Below are 14357 nucleotides of genomic sequence, written 5' to 3' on the forward strand. Positions count from 1 at the left end.
CGCTGCAAATGCGAGGATGTTGCGAGCGCTACGGGGAGGAGCGGGGACCCGGAGCGCTCGGCGTAACAGCATTTTACCAATGGCAAACTCTTGCTAGGCCCCAGGTGCCAAGGCAACCCATTGCAGGGTGCTGAGGGACCGACAGAGTCTTCTAAACTCCTGCCTCTAATTATGATACATAAAAATGATGTATGAACATTGGTTTATATTTGTAGAATTGCTGCACATAAAATCCACTTCATAGACATTAGTAGCCAAAAAAGAAGAGAAATGCTACATGTTATTTTCATACTTTTCTTGAGCTTTCTTGCTATATCACAATTGATGCAGTTATGTTACTAAAATACAGATATGAATGCTCTGTATTTAGCCAAGAAGTATGATCTGATGGGAGATATTAGCGACCGTGTTTTCATCTCACCTCTGCTGTTATAGATGCTGATAAAAGTAATCCATTGCTGGTTGGCTTGTAAGCCAGCTGAACGACAAGCTATTGCTACTGCACAGGTACATCAGTCAATAGAACATTAGACGGTTATTAAAGCAATACACCATGAAATCCAGGGAAAATCCACCGTTTATAATACATTGCCTTTTAAATTAGTAAGAAAAGCTTTCAGAAGATGGACAAACAAGCCATGTGGTCTATGTATAGTATTTGCATCTTTGTAATAACAAACCAGTCAGTCGGAGGCAGCATTATAGATAACGAAACAGTTCACCAATAAGAGTATAAATTCTTTATCCATGCCAGCTTATATTGATTTGCTCCACATAATGACATTGTTTACAATAAGTTTACAGCAATATCAATATACATCCTTAATAATTCTTCTTGTTTTCCTGATAATTTCATATTATTTAATAACCTAAAGTTACTTTCATCAGGGCCATATTACAGCTCACACTGCCCTAAGCATTCAGACTGAATACACCCCATTAGGGTGATTTCACAATTGTCTGTATTTTTTTAATGCATATTTGTCTAAATACACATTAAGGGTACGTTCACACATACAGGATCCTGCGCAGATTTGATGTGCAGGATTTGTAACTGCCGATTAGAAGCTGTGCTCAGTCATTTAGTTTACATTGAAATCTGCAGCAGAAAGTCCTGTCCATCAAATCCTGCGCATCAAATCTGCGTACGTGTGAACGTACCCTAAAAACCAAATGCGTTATGCAAATGTATTAGAAGGGTATGCAATGTGTCTCCAAGGGTGGGGGCCATTCTGTTCCAAAGATGGGCGAGAAAAATCTTTTTTATTTGACTATGCTATAGGGGCTATAAAGTTAGTATAGTTCATAATATAGTGTCTGTACCTGGGTTTCATGATGGTCTCACAATTCTTCTGTGATTTATTTTTAACAGCATACAAAATTACTGTCGTCTCAGGATTTCCCAGGTTGCAGTGCGGCACAAGACATTGCATCACTAGTCAGGCATTCAGAGGGAGCCTGTCTTTGCTTCAATGAGTGGAGCGACTGTTGGGTGACAGGAAGATCATTCTGCAAGAATTGTAGTTTTGCAACAGCTCGAGGCCCCCTGGCCAGAAAACACTAGTCTATTGCATGGAAAGGATCACACGTGTGCTTCAATTGGTGGGGTGGCTGATGTGTGGGAGGGAGAAAAGTGACCTCACACTTACAAACAAGGAATTATGGGACTAGTGGTTTTAGGAAATGAACTCCAATAGGAAATAACCAGTTCACAAAAAGCTAGCCACATCATTATGGTAATCTCACAACATAGCTATATAGCCCCAAGACAAGCGCAGATCCTTCCTAAGAATGTCCATTACTGTCTGGCAGTTACGTACTAAAATCACCTTATGGTGGATAACCCCTTTAACCCTAACCCTTTTTGCAACCATTTTTTGAAGCAATGCCCATTGGTGCTTATGGCACAAACTAGGCAAAAAAATCTTGTGTTGCGCCACTTTTTCAATCAATATAGTGCAAATTACACACAAAACACAACAAAAAAAAAAAAGCAAATTCAGTTTTAAATATTCCTGCTCTGACTTTCTTATTGAAGTCACTAGGAAAAATCCTCAATAATTGGACAAACAATCTGCAACATAAATTGACATGCTGCAGATTTTCAAATTTGCACTGCAGATTATTTTCCCGCATGGTGTAGCTGAGATTTCAGGAAAACACATGCATTTTGCTCATATTATATAACATTGCATTTTCTGTGTGCCTATCCACTTGGAAAATCCACCTAGTGTGCACTTAGCCTAGATTCACACTGCAGTCAGCACTGGGACTGCATATACATTGCTGCCCCAATTGACAACAATGTATTCCAGGCAGATTCCGCAAAAAGAATGACCAAGGTCATTCTTTCGGCAGCAGAATATTAGCTGCAGAAACTCCACCACAGAGATTCCACATTGTTCCAATGTAAGTAATGGGATTTTGCTGCACCAGAATTTCTGAGTATAATTTCTAAGTGGAATTACACTCAGAAACACTGTAGTGTGAACCTAGCCTTAGGGAATGAATGCCTCTCAGTGCTCTGTAGGAATCATCAGACTACTATTTGGTACTCTTAATGTAAGTAGTTATGTACAGGCACAGCTCACGATAGCTAGTTGTCTCCATGACTCCGAGAGGACATAGGCTGTTTATTATGCCTAAAAAATTCCCAGCATCCCTCCATGACTGCTACCAGAAAACTTATTTAAATGGCAGAGTTGTATTAAAGGGAACCTGACAGCAGGTGCTATCCAAAACATACAGCTAAATAGTGCAAGGTAACCCAGTTTTGAACACTTGTTACCAGGCGTAAATCGGTGTAGCCATATCAGCCTAGTTGCTAAAATTTTAATTCTTTATTCTGCACAATGGAGGTGGCGGTTGCTGTATGTCCTGCCCTTTTTCCCACCTGCTCTGGGCGATGTCTCTACCCCTATCAAGAAGCAATAGTGAAGCAAGTATGGAAACATCGGCGGAGTGGACAGGAGAAAGCATTTGAACATATTGCAGCAGCCACCTTCTATTTTCAAAACAAGAAATTAACATGTTAGCAACAATATAAATGTCTCCTTAATGGCTGTACCAATTTTCACCTGGTAATAAGTGTTAGAAACAGGAAAATCTGCACTGTATACTTGTATATTTAGGTTAGATTTAGGCTAATGCGGGTGACCATGCTGTGAGATTCCATTTAAAACATTTCTATTTACATAATTCCTATGTATAATCTTTAAATAGCCACTGCCATTTGAAAAAGCTTCATATAGATCAATAGTACAAGTGGATAAAATAAATTTAGTATTATATTTTATTTTACTCCTTCCCTTACCCTCACTCTCCTATGAGACGGTATTCCCTTCTGAAAATCAGCTCAGCTTTGTCCTGTGTCTGCAAGACAAGCCAATGCAAGGGGGAGAGGGGAGCTCTGCCCATCAGCTCTGGGGAAACTGCAAAGTAGAGTTAAAGCCTGCAGAGCAGAAATCTGCTAAAAATACCATTTATAAGTTATTTAATGGCCAGAAATAGTGCTCATATATACACAGGGCAACTTATGCTGAAAAGTCTCCTGAGTTTGCCCTCAGTCCAGTGTCACTGACCTTTCAAAATAATTTTCTTCCACCCTTAACCTCCCAATGGTCGTATAAGCTTAATTAATGTCTTAAAGTAATGAAACAAGTGAGAGGTCATCTGAACTACATAATGTATATTATATGTGACGACTTTGTGTGTCTGCATCAGTAGTTTCATTACACTGGTCGAAGTGTCCTTGAAAAAGATGTTCTACGTAGAGCATGTCTAGATGGAGAAGAAGATGTCCGAGAGGGTTTATGAGATAATATGCAATTCAGTGCAATCTGTGGATAGAAATGCTTTACAGTAATGCACTTAAAACAAAATTGCTGTATTTCTTTTATATCATACAAACTGAGAACATTTGCAAAGTATGTCAAAAAGGGTCACCAATGTATTTGTTACTTTTCAAATCCATTAGCTTAAACATAAGACCATGCGCATTCCATAGCACCCCGTTTCCACATAATTTTAATATTTTGATGTATGGAGTAAAAAGTTGCACAAAATTGGAGTAAAAAGTTGCACAAAATTAACACATGCAATTGTTGAGCTTGATATAAGTGGGCTTGACTTTCACATAAGTATTATGTTCCAGTGATGCTCTCTTTCTCCTATCAAGCCTACCAAGCGTTCAATTACTGCGCTAGTGGCGCCTGTTAGCAGTTCCTGTTATTTTATCCCTTAATAGATCAGGATAAAATCTGCCTCTTATACACAGAAAACAATATGCATATTACATTCTAGATTTGCAGTAAAATAATGTGTGGCTCATGTGGAGAAATGATCTGCCACATGTGGACCTACCCTAAATCTTCCATATAAAGCAACTGCTTTCCTTGATGATGTCATCACTGAACAACACTGCCCAGCAGCCTTGACTGCCGGGTAGGTTATTTGGTATCTATCTGTCCTATGGGTCCATACACATGGCAAAGTTGTGAGCCCAGATTCTCTATGACAGCCACAAAATTCTATGTGTCTGTATTATAATCCTTTTGGCACTCTGTATGCCACCATATGGTGCCTTCATTGATATGTATATTCTTTAGACTCGTTCTATAATTCTTTTAAAATACCTACAAAATACAACATGAAGCAACATGACACAATTTTGTCTGGGTCTTTCAACCAGTCACGTGTGCTGTAGATAAGCATGTGTCTCATGTTAAGTCAAATGTGGTTTTGCCTTTGATGGCCAAGAAAAAAAAAAAACACTGTTAGTTAAAAGTATTGTAACATTTCTTCATAAAAGGTCAGAGTTCTGTTTTCTTATATATAACTTCAAATCCCCTTATTCTTTCCACAAATTCATAGAGTTAAATCATGAAAATATGGCTACTGGCAGTCACCATAAGGGGGAGCTCAATGAAGTCAGATTTGGAAAGCTCCTATTAAACTAAATAATAAATCAACAGTAAATTTATCTTCAGAAAGAATGCAAAGTAGGTCTCCCCCAGAAGAAAGAGATGGCTTTATAGTACCACCTTTTGGGGGTAGCTTTCCTCTAAGTCAATTTATGACCCCTTAAAGAGAAGCTGCTGCTGTTTTGGAGATATACAATGTATTAGCCTCCATTGCTAATATGTTGATTATGTGCTTTGCATTGTAGAGGCAGATTTCTGCTCTGATATGCCTGCCCACCAATATTTGTGGCGAGGGTGTGATGAGGGCAGATGGCATTAACCCCTTGTGTTCATGATGCCAGGGCGTAATTTATCCTCTACACCACCTGAAGGTATACCGCTGGATCCTGGGCTATGCATGGGGGCAAATAATGACTGACTCCAAGTTACGGAACAACGGCAGCTTTACTGAGTCAGACAGATGTAACAGTCTATACAGCTTGGCTAGGCCCACGGAGGTGACCAGTGACTTTAGAGACCTTAGGGCTTGTTTGGACTTATAGTGGACTTGGACAATTTGGATGCAGGCCATGGTGACTTGAGAGAGGATAACTTGGACTGACTTGACTATGACAGATTATGATTGACTTCATCCCTTCTGTAGCTTACCAGGCTTTGACTTGACCTGTGGGGCAATGGACTTGAGAATCCTTGGCTGCTTGACTGACTTTAGGCCTCCTCTGGACTCCAGACACACACCTAGGACTTGACCTCACTGTTCCTCCGCAAAGACTAAGAGACAGAGCAGAGGCTCCACCCAGGGCTTATATGGGGGAGACTCTGAGGGGTCCCATAGGTCACCCTTAGGTCACATGGTCACTGATACCTCACTGGGTTACAATCACATGACAACAGGTTAACCACAACTGTCAACTATTCTTAAAGGCATAACACTTTTATATACAATACACAGCTTAAAGATAACTGTACAAGGGTGCCTGACAGGGCAGCAAGGGTACAGAGGTGCAACTCCTGTACTGGGCCACCACATATTCATGAGACCCCCTTCACCCATGTGAGCAATTTGTGGGCAGGCATATCAGAGCAGAGGGGAATGAGGCAGGGATGCTGGATATGCCAAGTGGCACCTCCATTGCGCAAAGCTAGTGATTATTATATTAGCAATGGAGGCTAATACATTGTATATATCTGCAAGAACGGCACCAATCTGGGTAAGTGAAACATCATTTTATTCTCGTTCACCAACACTATAACCCTATGTATTGGGTTTAGTGCTGGTGAACCAGCTGTCAGTTTTACTTTAAAGAGCCTTGATACTTGATTAGGGATTATTTACCAAACCAGAATAGTAGCCATCTGTAGACAGCTGTTTTGGGGTTCTTGCACCACATGAGTACAAAGTAGAGTGCTGACTGTCAAAGAGTCCTTTAATTTTGGACTGAGGGGATATTGTGTCTCCTTGAGGAGACTGCCAAGGTGTTGGGCATAAAGGAGGCATGGTGGCTAAGGTGGCATAAAGGAGCAGGCTTGTTTCCTTCTGAAGTAATGCTGTTTTCCATATATTTTTTTTCAGTGAGTGTTGCATGGCCTACACGACTCCTTACGGCAGCTTTCCAAAAATCTTCATTGATGTTAAAGCCGTATGAGGAGAACTATGGAGTGTAGGACTACGTAGCAGAAAATGGATAATATGTTTTTTGACATTAGACAAAATGCCTCTTCTGAAAACCATGCAACCATCACTTGCTACATCTAATGGTCTAGATGCAGGAAGCAAAAGACAGGAAAAACTGAGTTATGAGTTAGTCAAAGGTCCTAGCAGGGCCCACTGAAAAGTATTGCACACATAGTTTTGTAAAATAGAACTGATTTATATACATTTTAGAGTAAATCTGTGACCCATGTTCTCTGCCGGGACCCCCAAAACTGTGCACAGAAGAGGATGCTCTTTGCCTTTATACCTGACTAAACAGATTTATTTCCAGCCGCTTCTACACTACTTATGTCTGGTAGGTTCAGTGGAAGGGATGTATTGCAAGGCTGCCCCTGATAATGAGGGGCACCATGGCTGGGATAGTAAATAGACACTGTGACTAGCGTAGTAAGTGGGTGCTGTGGCTGGTATAGTGAGAAGGCAATATGGCTGATATAGTGAAGGGCCAGTATGGCTGACAACAGTGAGGGGTCACTGTGATTCACATGATGAGGGGCACTGTAACTGAGATAGTGAAGGGGCATTATGGCTGGTATAGTGATGAGGTTTAATAACTTGTTCTTTTTATGCTAAATACAGGTGTCTTATAGTCCTGAAAAATGTACAATATAATTCATAAGCACAGATTTTTTTTTATTGAATCATTTAAGGGAAAGGAAATACAAAAACAAATGTATCCTTTATACAAAGAACTCTTTATAATTTACAAAGTAGTATAATAATAGAATTAATTCTGAACATAAAACTACAGAACAAAATGGTCAATATGGACATTTCTTGTTTAGGCCAGCAAATAGAGTTTAAAGCTGTGTGTATCCTTAAAATAAAGAAGATGACTAACTTCTGTAGGTAAATATAACTATTGGAAGTGGGTGATAAGTAAAAATACCATGGTTTCTAATCTAAGAAGAGAACGGTCATAGCTGTCGGTAAGAGACTGAAGAGCGTTAGTAAACATAGCAACTGTTTATCCAATATATCTGATAATATAACATTTGTCAAATGTGTCATTTGTCTGGTATAAAAAGAAAAGATACATAAAGCTTGGTACATTTTAACATTATTTTATTATTATTTACTTTTCTTCTCCTTCCAATCTTAATGCAGTGCCCTATAGATGGCAGTGTTCACTCAGAAACTGATGAACTCTACAATATTTGTGGCTTCTCTATAAAGCTTTAGCTGATACAAATATATATATATATATATATATATATATATATATATATATATATATATATGTGTGTGTGTGTGTGTGTGTGTGTGTGTGTGTGTGTGTGTGTAAAAATATAAAAATGCCCAGCTTATTAAATTCGAAAACTATTAATATATATATATATATATATATATATATATATATATATCCAATAGAAAAAGCAAAATAGTCACCATAAATGTTATATATATATATATATATATATATATATATATATATATATATATACACACACACACACATACATATATAGTTAGGACCTTTGAACAGTCCTACTCATCTCTTTCCAAGAATTTGCACATTTAAAGTCAAATTTGGAATAGCAATGTTAGAAAGTAGATTCCTATCCCTGGAAGTTCACAAATCAATTAAACCCCTTTAAACATACTTTTCCAGTAAGGGCATTTTGCTTAACTTGCTAGAAAGTGCCCAAAAAAAGTTGGAATTATGACCTGGAAACTGGCACTGCCAGCAACTGTGCCTACTGGAGACTCAACAGTGTCACAAACTATGGCACGCAGGGTCTGGTGGGAAATCATCACTTTTACTACCTCATTTTCAAAGCAAACTTGGTGCCAGTGAACATTAGATTTTGGCACATTACGATATGGTCACATGGTAAAAATGTTGCCTGGATTCCAACATGGATTATGCATCTAAATCCACACAGAACCTACATAAAAAACCATGTCCAACTCATTTCCGTTGGAATCCCATTGTAGTTTATATGGTGCAGATATCTGTTGTCTATGTGAATTAGGTGTTTTATCACTTCTGGGCGCAGAGTTCACAGGTATTTCATGAAGAAACTAAACCAGTGTTTCCCAACCAGGGTTCCTCCAGATGTTGGAAAACTACAACTCCCAGCGTGCCTGGACAGCCTACAACTCCCAGCATGCCCCGACAGAATGACATGGATGCAGATTACAGGGGTTATCCAGGAAAAAAAAAAGTTTTTTATATATATCAACTGGCTCCAGAAAGTTAAACAGATTTGTAAATTACTTCTATTAAAAAATCTTAACCCTTTCAGTACTTATGAGCTGCTGAAGTTGAGTTGTTCTTTTCTGTTTAAATGCTCTCTGATGACACGTGTCTCGGGAACTGTCCAGAGTAGAAGCAAATTACCATAGCAAACCTCTTCTACTCTGTGCAGTTCCCGAGACAAGCAGAGATGTCAGCAGAGAGCACTGTTGCCAGACAGAAAAGAACAACTCAACTTCAGCATCTGATAATTATTGGAAGGATTAAGATTTTTTTTAATAGAAGTCATTTACAAATGCTCTCTGACGACACCTGTCTCGGGAACTCTCCAGAGTAGAAGCAAATCCCCATAGCAAACCTCTTCTACTCAGTGCAGTTCCCGAGACAAGCAGAGATGTCAGCAGAGAGCACTATTGCCAGACAGAAAAGAACAACTCAACTTCAGCAGCTGATAATTATTGGAAGGATTAAGATTTTTTAATAGAAGTAATTTACAAATCTATTCAACTTTCTGGAGCCACTTGATATAATTTTTTTTCCCCCCTGGAATACCCCTTTAACTCCATTCAGTGGGGCTAATCCATGGCCAAATCCATGGCAGAAACCCATAGGTACAGATCTGTCATGTGAACAGTAACCATGTATTTATTTATTTCATTATTTTGCATAGCTAGTTTGGTTACAGAGGAACTAGCAGGTATTGGTAGGAAGGACATTATGAATGTGAATCCCTGTCCCTTAGTGTATTACATAAACACACTGTCTCGTTCCAGGTATATACTGATATACATTGTATCCTGCTAAGTCATATTAAAAGAGCAGGTAAATATATATTGTTTACTATGCTAAGCCATATATTTCCATAACATGCTTGCACATTGAAATACATGGTTGTTGTTTCAGCACCATGTTCTGTAGCCCTCAACCATTGAATCATGAGGGGTGGAAAGAGTTAAACTGTATCTACAGAGTGGAAAGGTAGGGAAAGGGTTTTGCTATGTATCCTGCCTATGATACCATTTCTCTTACATCCATATTCCCATTGAAATAGAGCTTTAAAATCAATGTCCTCCCAATGGCCCTGTTCTTGTAACAATTAGTGATGAGCGGCATAGGCCATATTCGAATTTGCGATATTTCATGAATATATGGATGAATATTCGTCCTATATTCGCAAATTTTGCATATTCGTTAACTTTTTTCTCCATTTCGTAATTCGCTAAATGCACACACGCGATGATATCTTTCAACTAACTACTTTCCTATTGGTTGCTAACCTCTGACAACTGTATTTGCATCCTTCTCATTGGCCCACAAGCTAAAAGTGTCCTCTGGAAGTGCCGATATTCGTAAATTTTCGCATATTCGCCTTCTTTGGACCACAAGCTGGAAGCAGGGAGGGACGATCACTTTATATTTACACAGTACACATCATTGCCGATATTCGCGATAAAAATTCGCTATTCCAATACACTAGTAATCATGTGACCAGCAGGAGATTAATTCAGAGGTCTCTTACACTTCAGACAACCTGCTATTCCAGTGTTTCCCAACCAGGGTGCCTCCAGCTGTTGCAAAACTACCACTCCCAGCATGCCCAGAGGCTATTTATTAAGGAACATCGCTGCTGGAACACATAGACTGAGAGCACAGGTAAAAGAGCCCAACCTGGGCAGGGAATAAGGAGACTGATACCACTGCAGATGCCCACGTGTGTATAGAAAGCAATGATGATCTTGTCATCTTGGCATCACATACACAACAAGGTGTCCTCACCAAAGTAGTAATTTCCAGGCATGACACACAACATGAGGTCGTTACTCATTCCATGAGGAATCATTGACAAGATGAATGGATTGCCTCATTGTCCTTGCTCCTCTTCTTCATATGCACAGCAGGGTTGTGCACAGGTTGACTAGAAAGGGGGCTTGAGCCCTTGCCCTTTTCATGTTCTTCCTACAAGTGCCCTTGGCAGTCTGGCATCAGTATGTGGGCATTTACATATATATATATATATATATATATATATATATATATAATTACAAGAAGTGCCCTTTTTTTTTTTTTAGTTCAGACCCTACCCCCCAAAATGTCCGTGCACGTCACTGATGCACAGTCCTTCTCATACATCCCCTCTGTCTTAAAGTGTAACCCTTCCTTCCCCAGCACCTGCTGTTCCTTATGTCAGTCACTCTGCACTTGACTTCCTTCAACATCTGCTTAGGTGGCCTTAGCCGAAGGCTGTCCGGGCATGCTGGGAGTTGTAGTTTTGCAACAGCTGGAGGCACCCTGGTTGGGAAACACTGCCTTGCCTACTTCACTTCTATGGTTCATCACTGCTCACATTTAACACTTTCCCTGCCTGCTTCCTCCTCGTTTTCTGCTTTCGCTTCGTTTGTTTACAAATACTTGAAGTCACAGCAATTCTAATTGTAAACAGAAACAATGATGGTCTACATCAGCGGTCTCCAAACTGTGGCTCTCCAGATGTTGCTAAACTACAACTCCCAGCATGCCCGGACAGCCGTTGGCTGTCCGGGCATGCTGGGAATTGTAGTTTTGCAACATCTGGAGGGCCACACTTTGAAGACCACTGGTCTACATGAAGCTAAAACTTTGCCCCAGTTTTTAAGGTGGAACCCTAACTCTGAAATTAAGGTGGATTAGAGAAGGGGGAGGGGGTAACAGAACATTTCTAAAATAAGAAGAGGGCACATGTCTGCTTACCTGACAATGACATACATGACCAAAACGTTTCCAAAGAGCCCCACCACGCAGATCATGGAGTACAGGGCAGTGATGATGATGGCTATGATGATGGAGTTGGTGTCCTCCTGAAGAAGCTCTCGCCCATTGCACAGATAGGACTGGTTGCCATCTAGCCTGGTCGTGTTGCCCAAGGTACCAACTGGACACCTGAAGGCTGACAGAGAGCCATTGATACCTTGGTCTGCGGTGCTAGTGTTGTTGAGGAGGCTGTCAGGGAGTAACAAGGAGCCATTCACAATGATGTCCATGTTGACAACAGCTATAGAGATACTTGAGAGGTAAGACAGTCTGGGGATGTGAGTGCTGGATCTACAGTCCCCTCAGTCTCTCTCACATCTTCCTCCTCCTCTTCTGCTACTTCCCCCTCTCCCCCTCCTCTTTACAGTAACAGAGAGAAACCTTTCAGCCAGCTAGCAACTAGGCAATGACAGAGATGGCAATAGAAAGCACAGCCCTGGCATGGAGAGATGAGAGCACCCTGCAGTAGCAGTGCCCATGTGTTGACATGTGGAGTAGTGGCTGCTACCTGCTGCATCCCCATCCACACCACGCCTCTAAGCTTCACCATTCCTAAAGCATCTCAGCCTGGCAGAGGAGGGCTGCATGCACGAGAACCAGTTAGCAGAGCAGACTGGCAGGTTTATTACACTCGGTGACGACAAATCAATAGCAGCCGGGGATAGAGGGCACAAACCCACTGTCTTCTCCTACATTTCTCATAGTATCCTATGACTAGCAAGAAGTCATTCTAAAAATACACAGAATCCCCTTTCTTTGATCATCTGAACATGGAATTCTAACCCTAGTGTACTCTTTAAAGTGTACCTGTCGTCAACAAAAACTTTGCATATAATGTAGATAATACCATTATATCTATATTTGTAATATGCATTGGTTGAAAATTGTGTATATTTTTGGGTGAAAAAAATGCTGTCCCTGTGATGTGTGTCTCTATGATGAGTCCAAAAACAGGAAGTGAGGGCAGGACAAGCAGGGATCTGTGCAGACTCCTGGCTTGTCAATCATCCTGATGTATGAGCCAGGAGCATGTTATAGAGCCTCAGAGCACACTGTCCTGCTTTTTCTTACTGCACAGAGCCCTGCTGGTCCACCCTCTCTTTCTGTATTTGGACTCCTCATAGAGACACACATGCAATAGCTGCAGGGACAAAACTATACACATTTTTTAACCAATGAATATTACAAATATAGATATAATGGTATTATCTACATTATATAAAAACATTTTTGTTGACGACAGGTACACTTTAAACTATGCTAAGGGTTAAATGGATGTCATAAAGGCATTGTTTCCAAACCAGTGTGCATCCAGCTGTTGCAAAAATACAACTCTGGCATACCAGCATACAAGTTCAGCTCCCAGCATCCAATTAAATGGGTATTTAAAAGCAGTGTTTTCCCAACCAATATACCTCCAGCTGTTGCAAAACTATAATTTCCAGCATGCCCGGACAGCAAAATGCTGTCTGGACATGCTGGAAATTATAGTTTTGCAACAGCTGGAGCAGTGTTTCCCAACCAGCTTGCCTACAGCTAATGCAAAATTATAACTATAACTCCCAGCATCCCAGGACAATTCTCAGCCTCCCAGTTAAATGGGCATTTTAAGGCAGTGTTTCCCAACCAGTGTGCCTCCAGCTGTTGCAAAACTACAACTCCTAGCATGCCAGACAGCCTTTGGCTTTCTGGAAATGCTGGGAGTTATTGTTTTGCAACAGCTGGAGCAGTGTTTCCCCAACCAGCATGACTCCAGCTGTTGCAAAACTACAATTCCCAGCATGCTCCGATAGTCAAAGGTTGTCCAGGCATGCTGGTAGTTGTAGTTTTACAACAGCTGGAGCTACACTGGTTGGGAAATACTGTTCTAGGGAATACAGGACTATCTATAACATCTGTCACAGTGGAATGATTTTTATTTTAACACTTTTCTTCCCAGGCTGCATAGTGTAGAAGAAACAGTGATAATAAGTAATGACTGTATATATCTGGGTTCATTCGGTCACATATTACAGTCATTGGACCAGATTGGTTCCTATTCTCCAGAAAGCATGTAATGCAGAGATAAGGTGGTCACCTTCAACCTGTCTTCATTTCAGCATGAAATCCAGGGCACGCTGTAAGCTATGGAAAGGGTTAAGTGAACATGCTGATAAGGACAACACCACATTATACATCTGTAGCAAGGATTTTTAGTATTTTAACTCTCCTCCCCACACAGTTCTGTGGAAAATAGCAATTGTATCCCTAAGTAACCACTGTATGTATCAGTGACAAGATGGAATCAGGTAGGTGTATGGATACTCCAAAGCCTATGTAGTGCAGGGATGGAGGGTCACCTGTGTGTTGTAAAGTCAGCGTTTCATTCACAGTTTCTTGGCTGTCACGACTAAAGTAAACAGCTGAAAAGGACAAAACGCGTCAAGTGTTTATTCCCACTGCACACATAACAGGCAACACATGGAGAAATAGAGCTTTAAACCACAATTTCCCCTCCACAAACTGATGCTTACAGCTACAAGAAACAACAAACAGCTGAATTACCAGTTGTGCACAGTAGATATCAAGGACATTAACCAAGCCTTATAGCAAGTTTATACCATGGCTGTACAGATGAACAACTCTTTAACCCCTTAACCTGTTGGGGACTAAGGGCGTACAGGTACGCCCTTGCTCCCTGGCACTTAGGGACCAAGGGCGTACCTGTATGCCCTTGGTGTTTCCAGTCACCACC

At 40.6% G+C, this 14357-nt stretch overlaps 1 protein-coding gene across 1 annotated transcript in view; it reads right to left on the reverse strand.

The window, feature by feature from the left end:
* The window catches only part of OPRM1 (opioid receptor mu 1), a 126887-nt gene extending 114720 nt beyond the window's left edge, over positions 1 to 12167 (reverse strand). Inside the window, exon 1 of the mRNA XM_056567257.1 lies at positions 11564 to 12167. Coding sequence (XP_056423232.1) covers positions 11564 to 11853 — 290 coding nt within the window. The 5' untranslated portion in view covers positions 11854 to 12167. The remainder of the gene's footprint in view (positions 1 to 11563) is intronic.
* Positions 12168 to 14357: the final 2190 nt, after the last annotated feature.

The sequence above is a fragment of the Hyla sarda genome, chromosome 3 (assembly GCF_029499605.1).
Source record: "Hyla sarda isolate aHylSar1 chromosome 3, aHylSar1.hap1, whole genome shotgun sequence".
NCBI lineage: Eukaryota > Metazoa > Chordata > Amphibia > Anura > Hylidae > Hyla > Hyla sarda.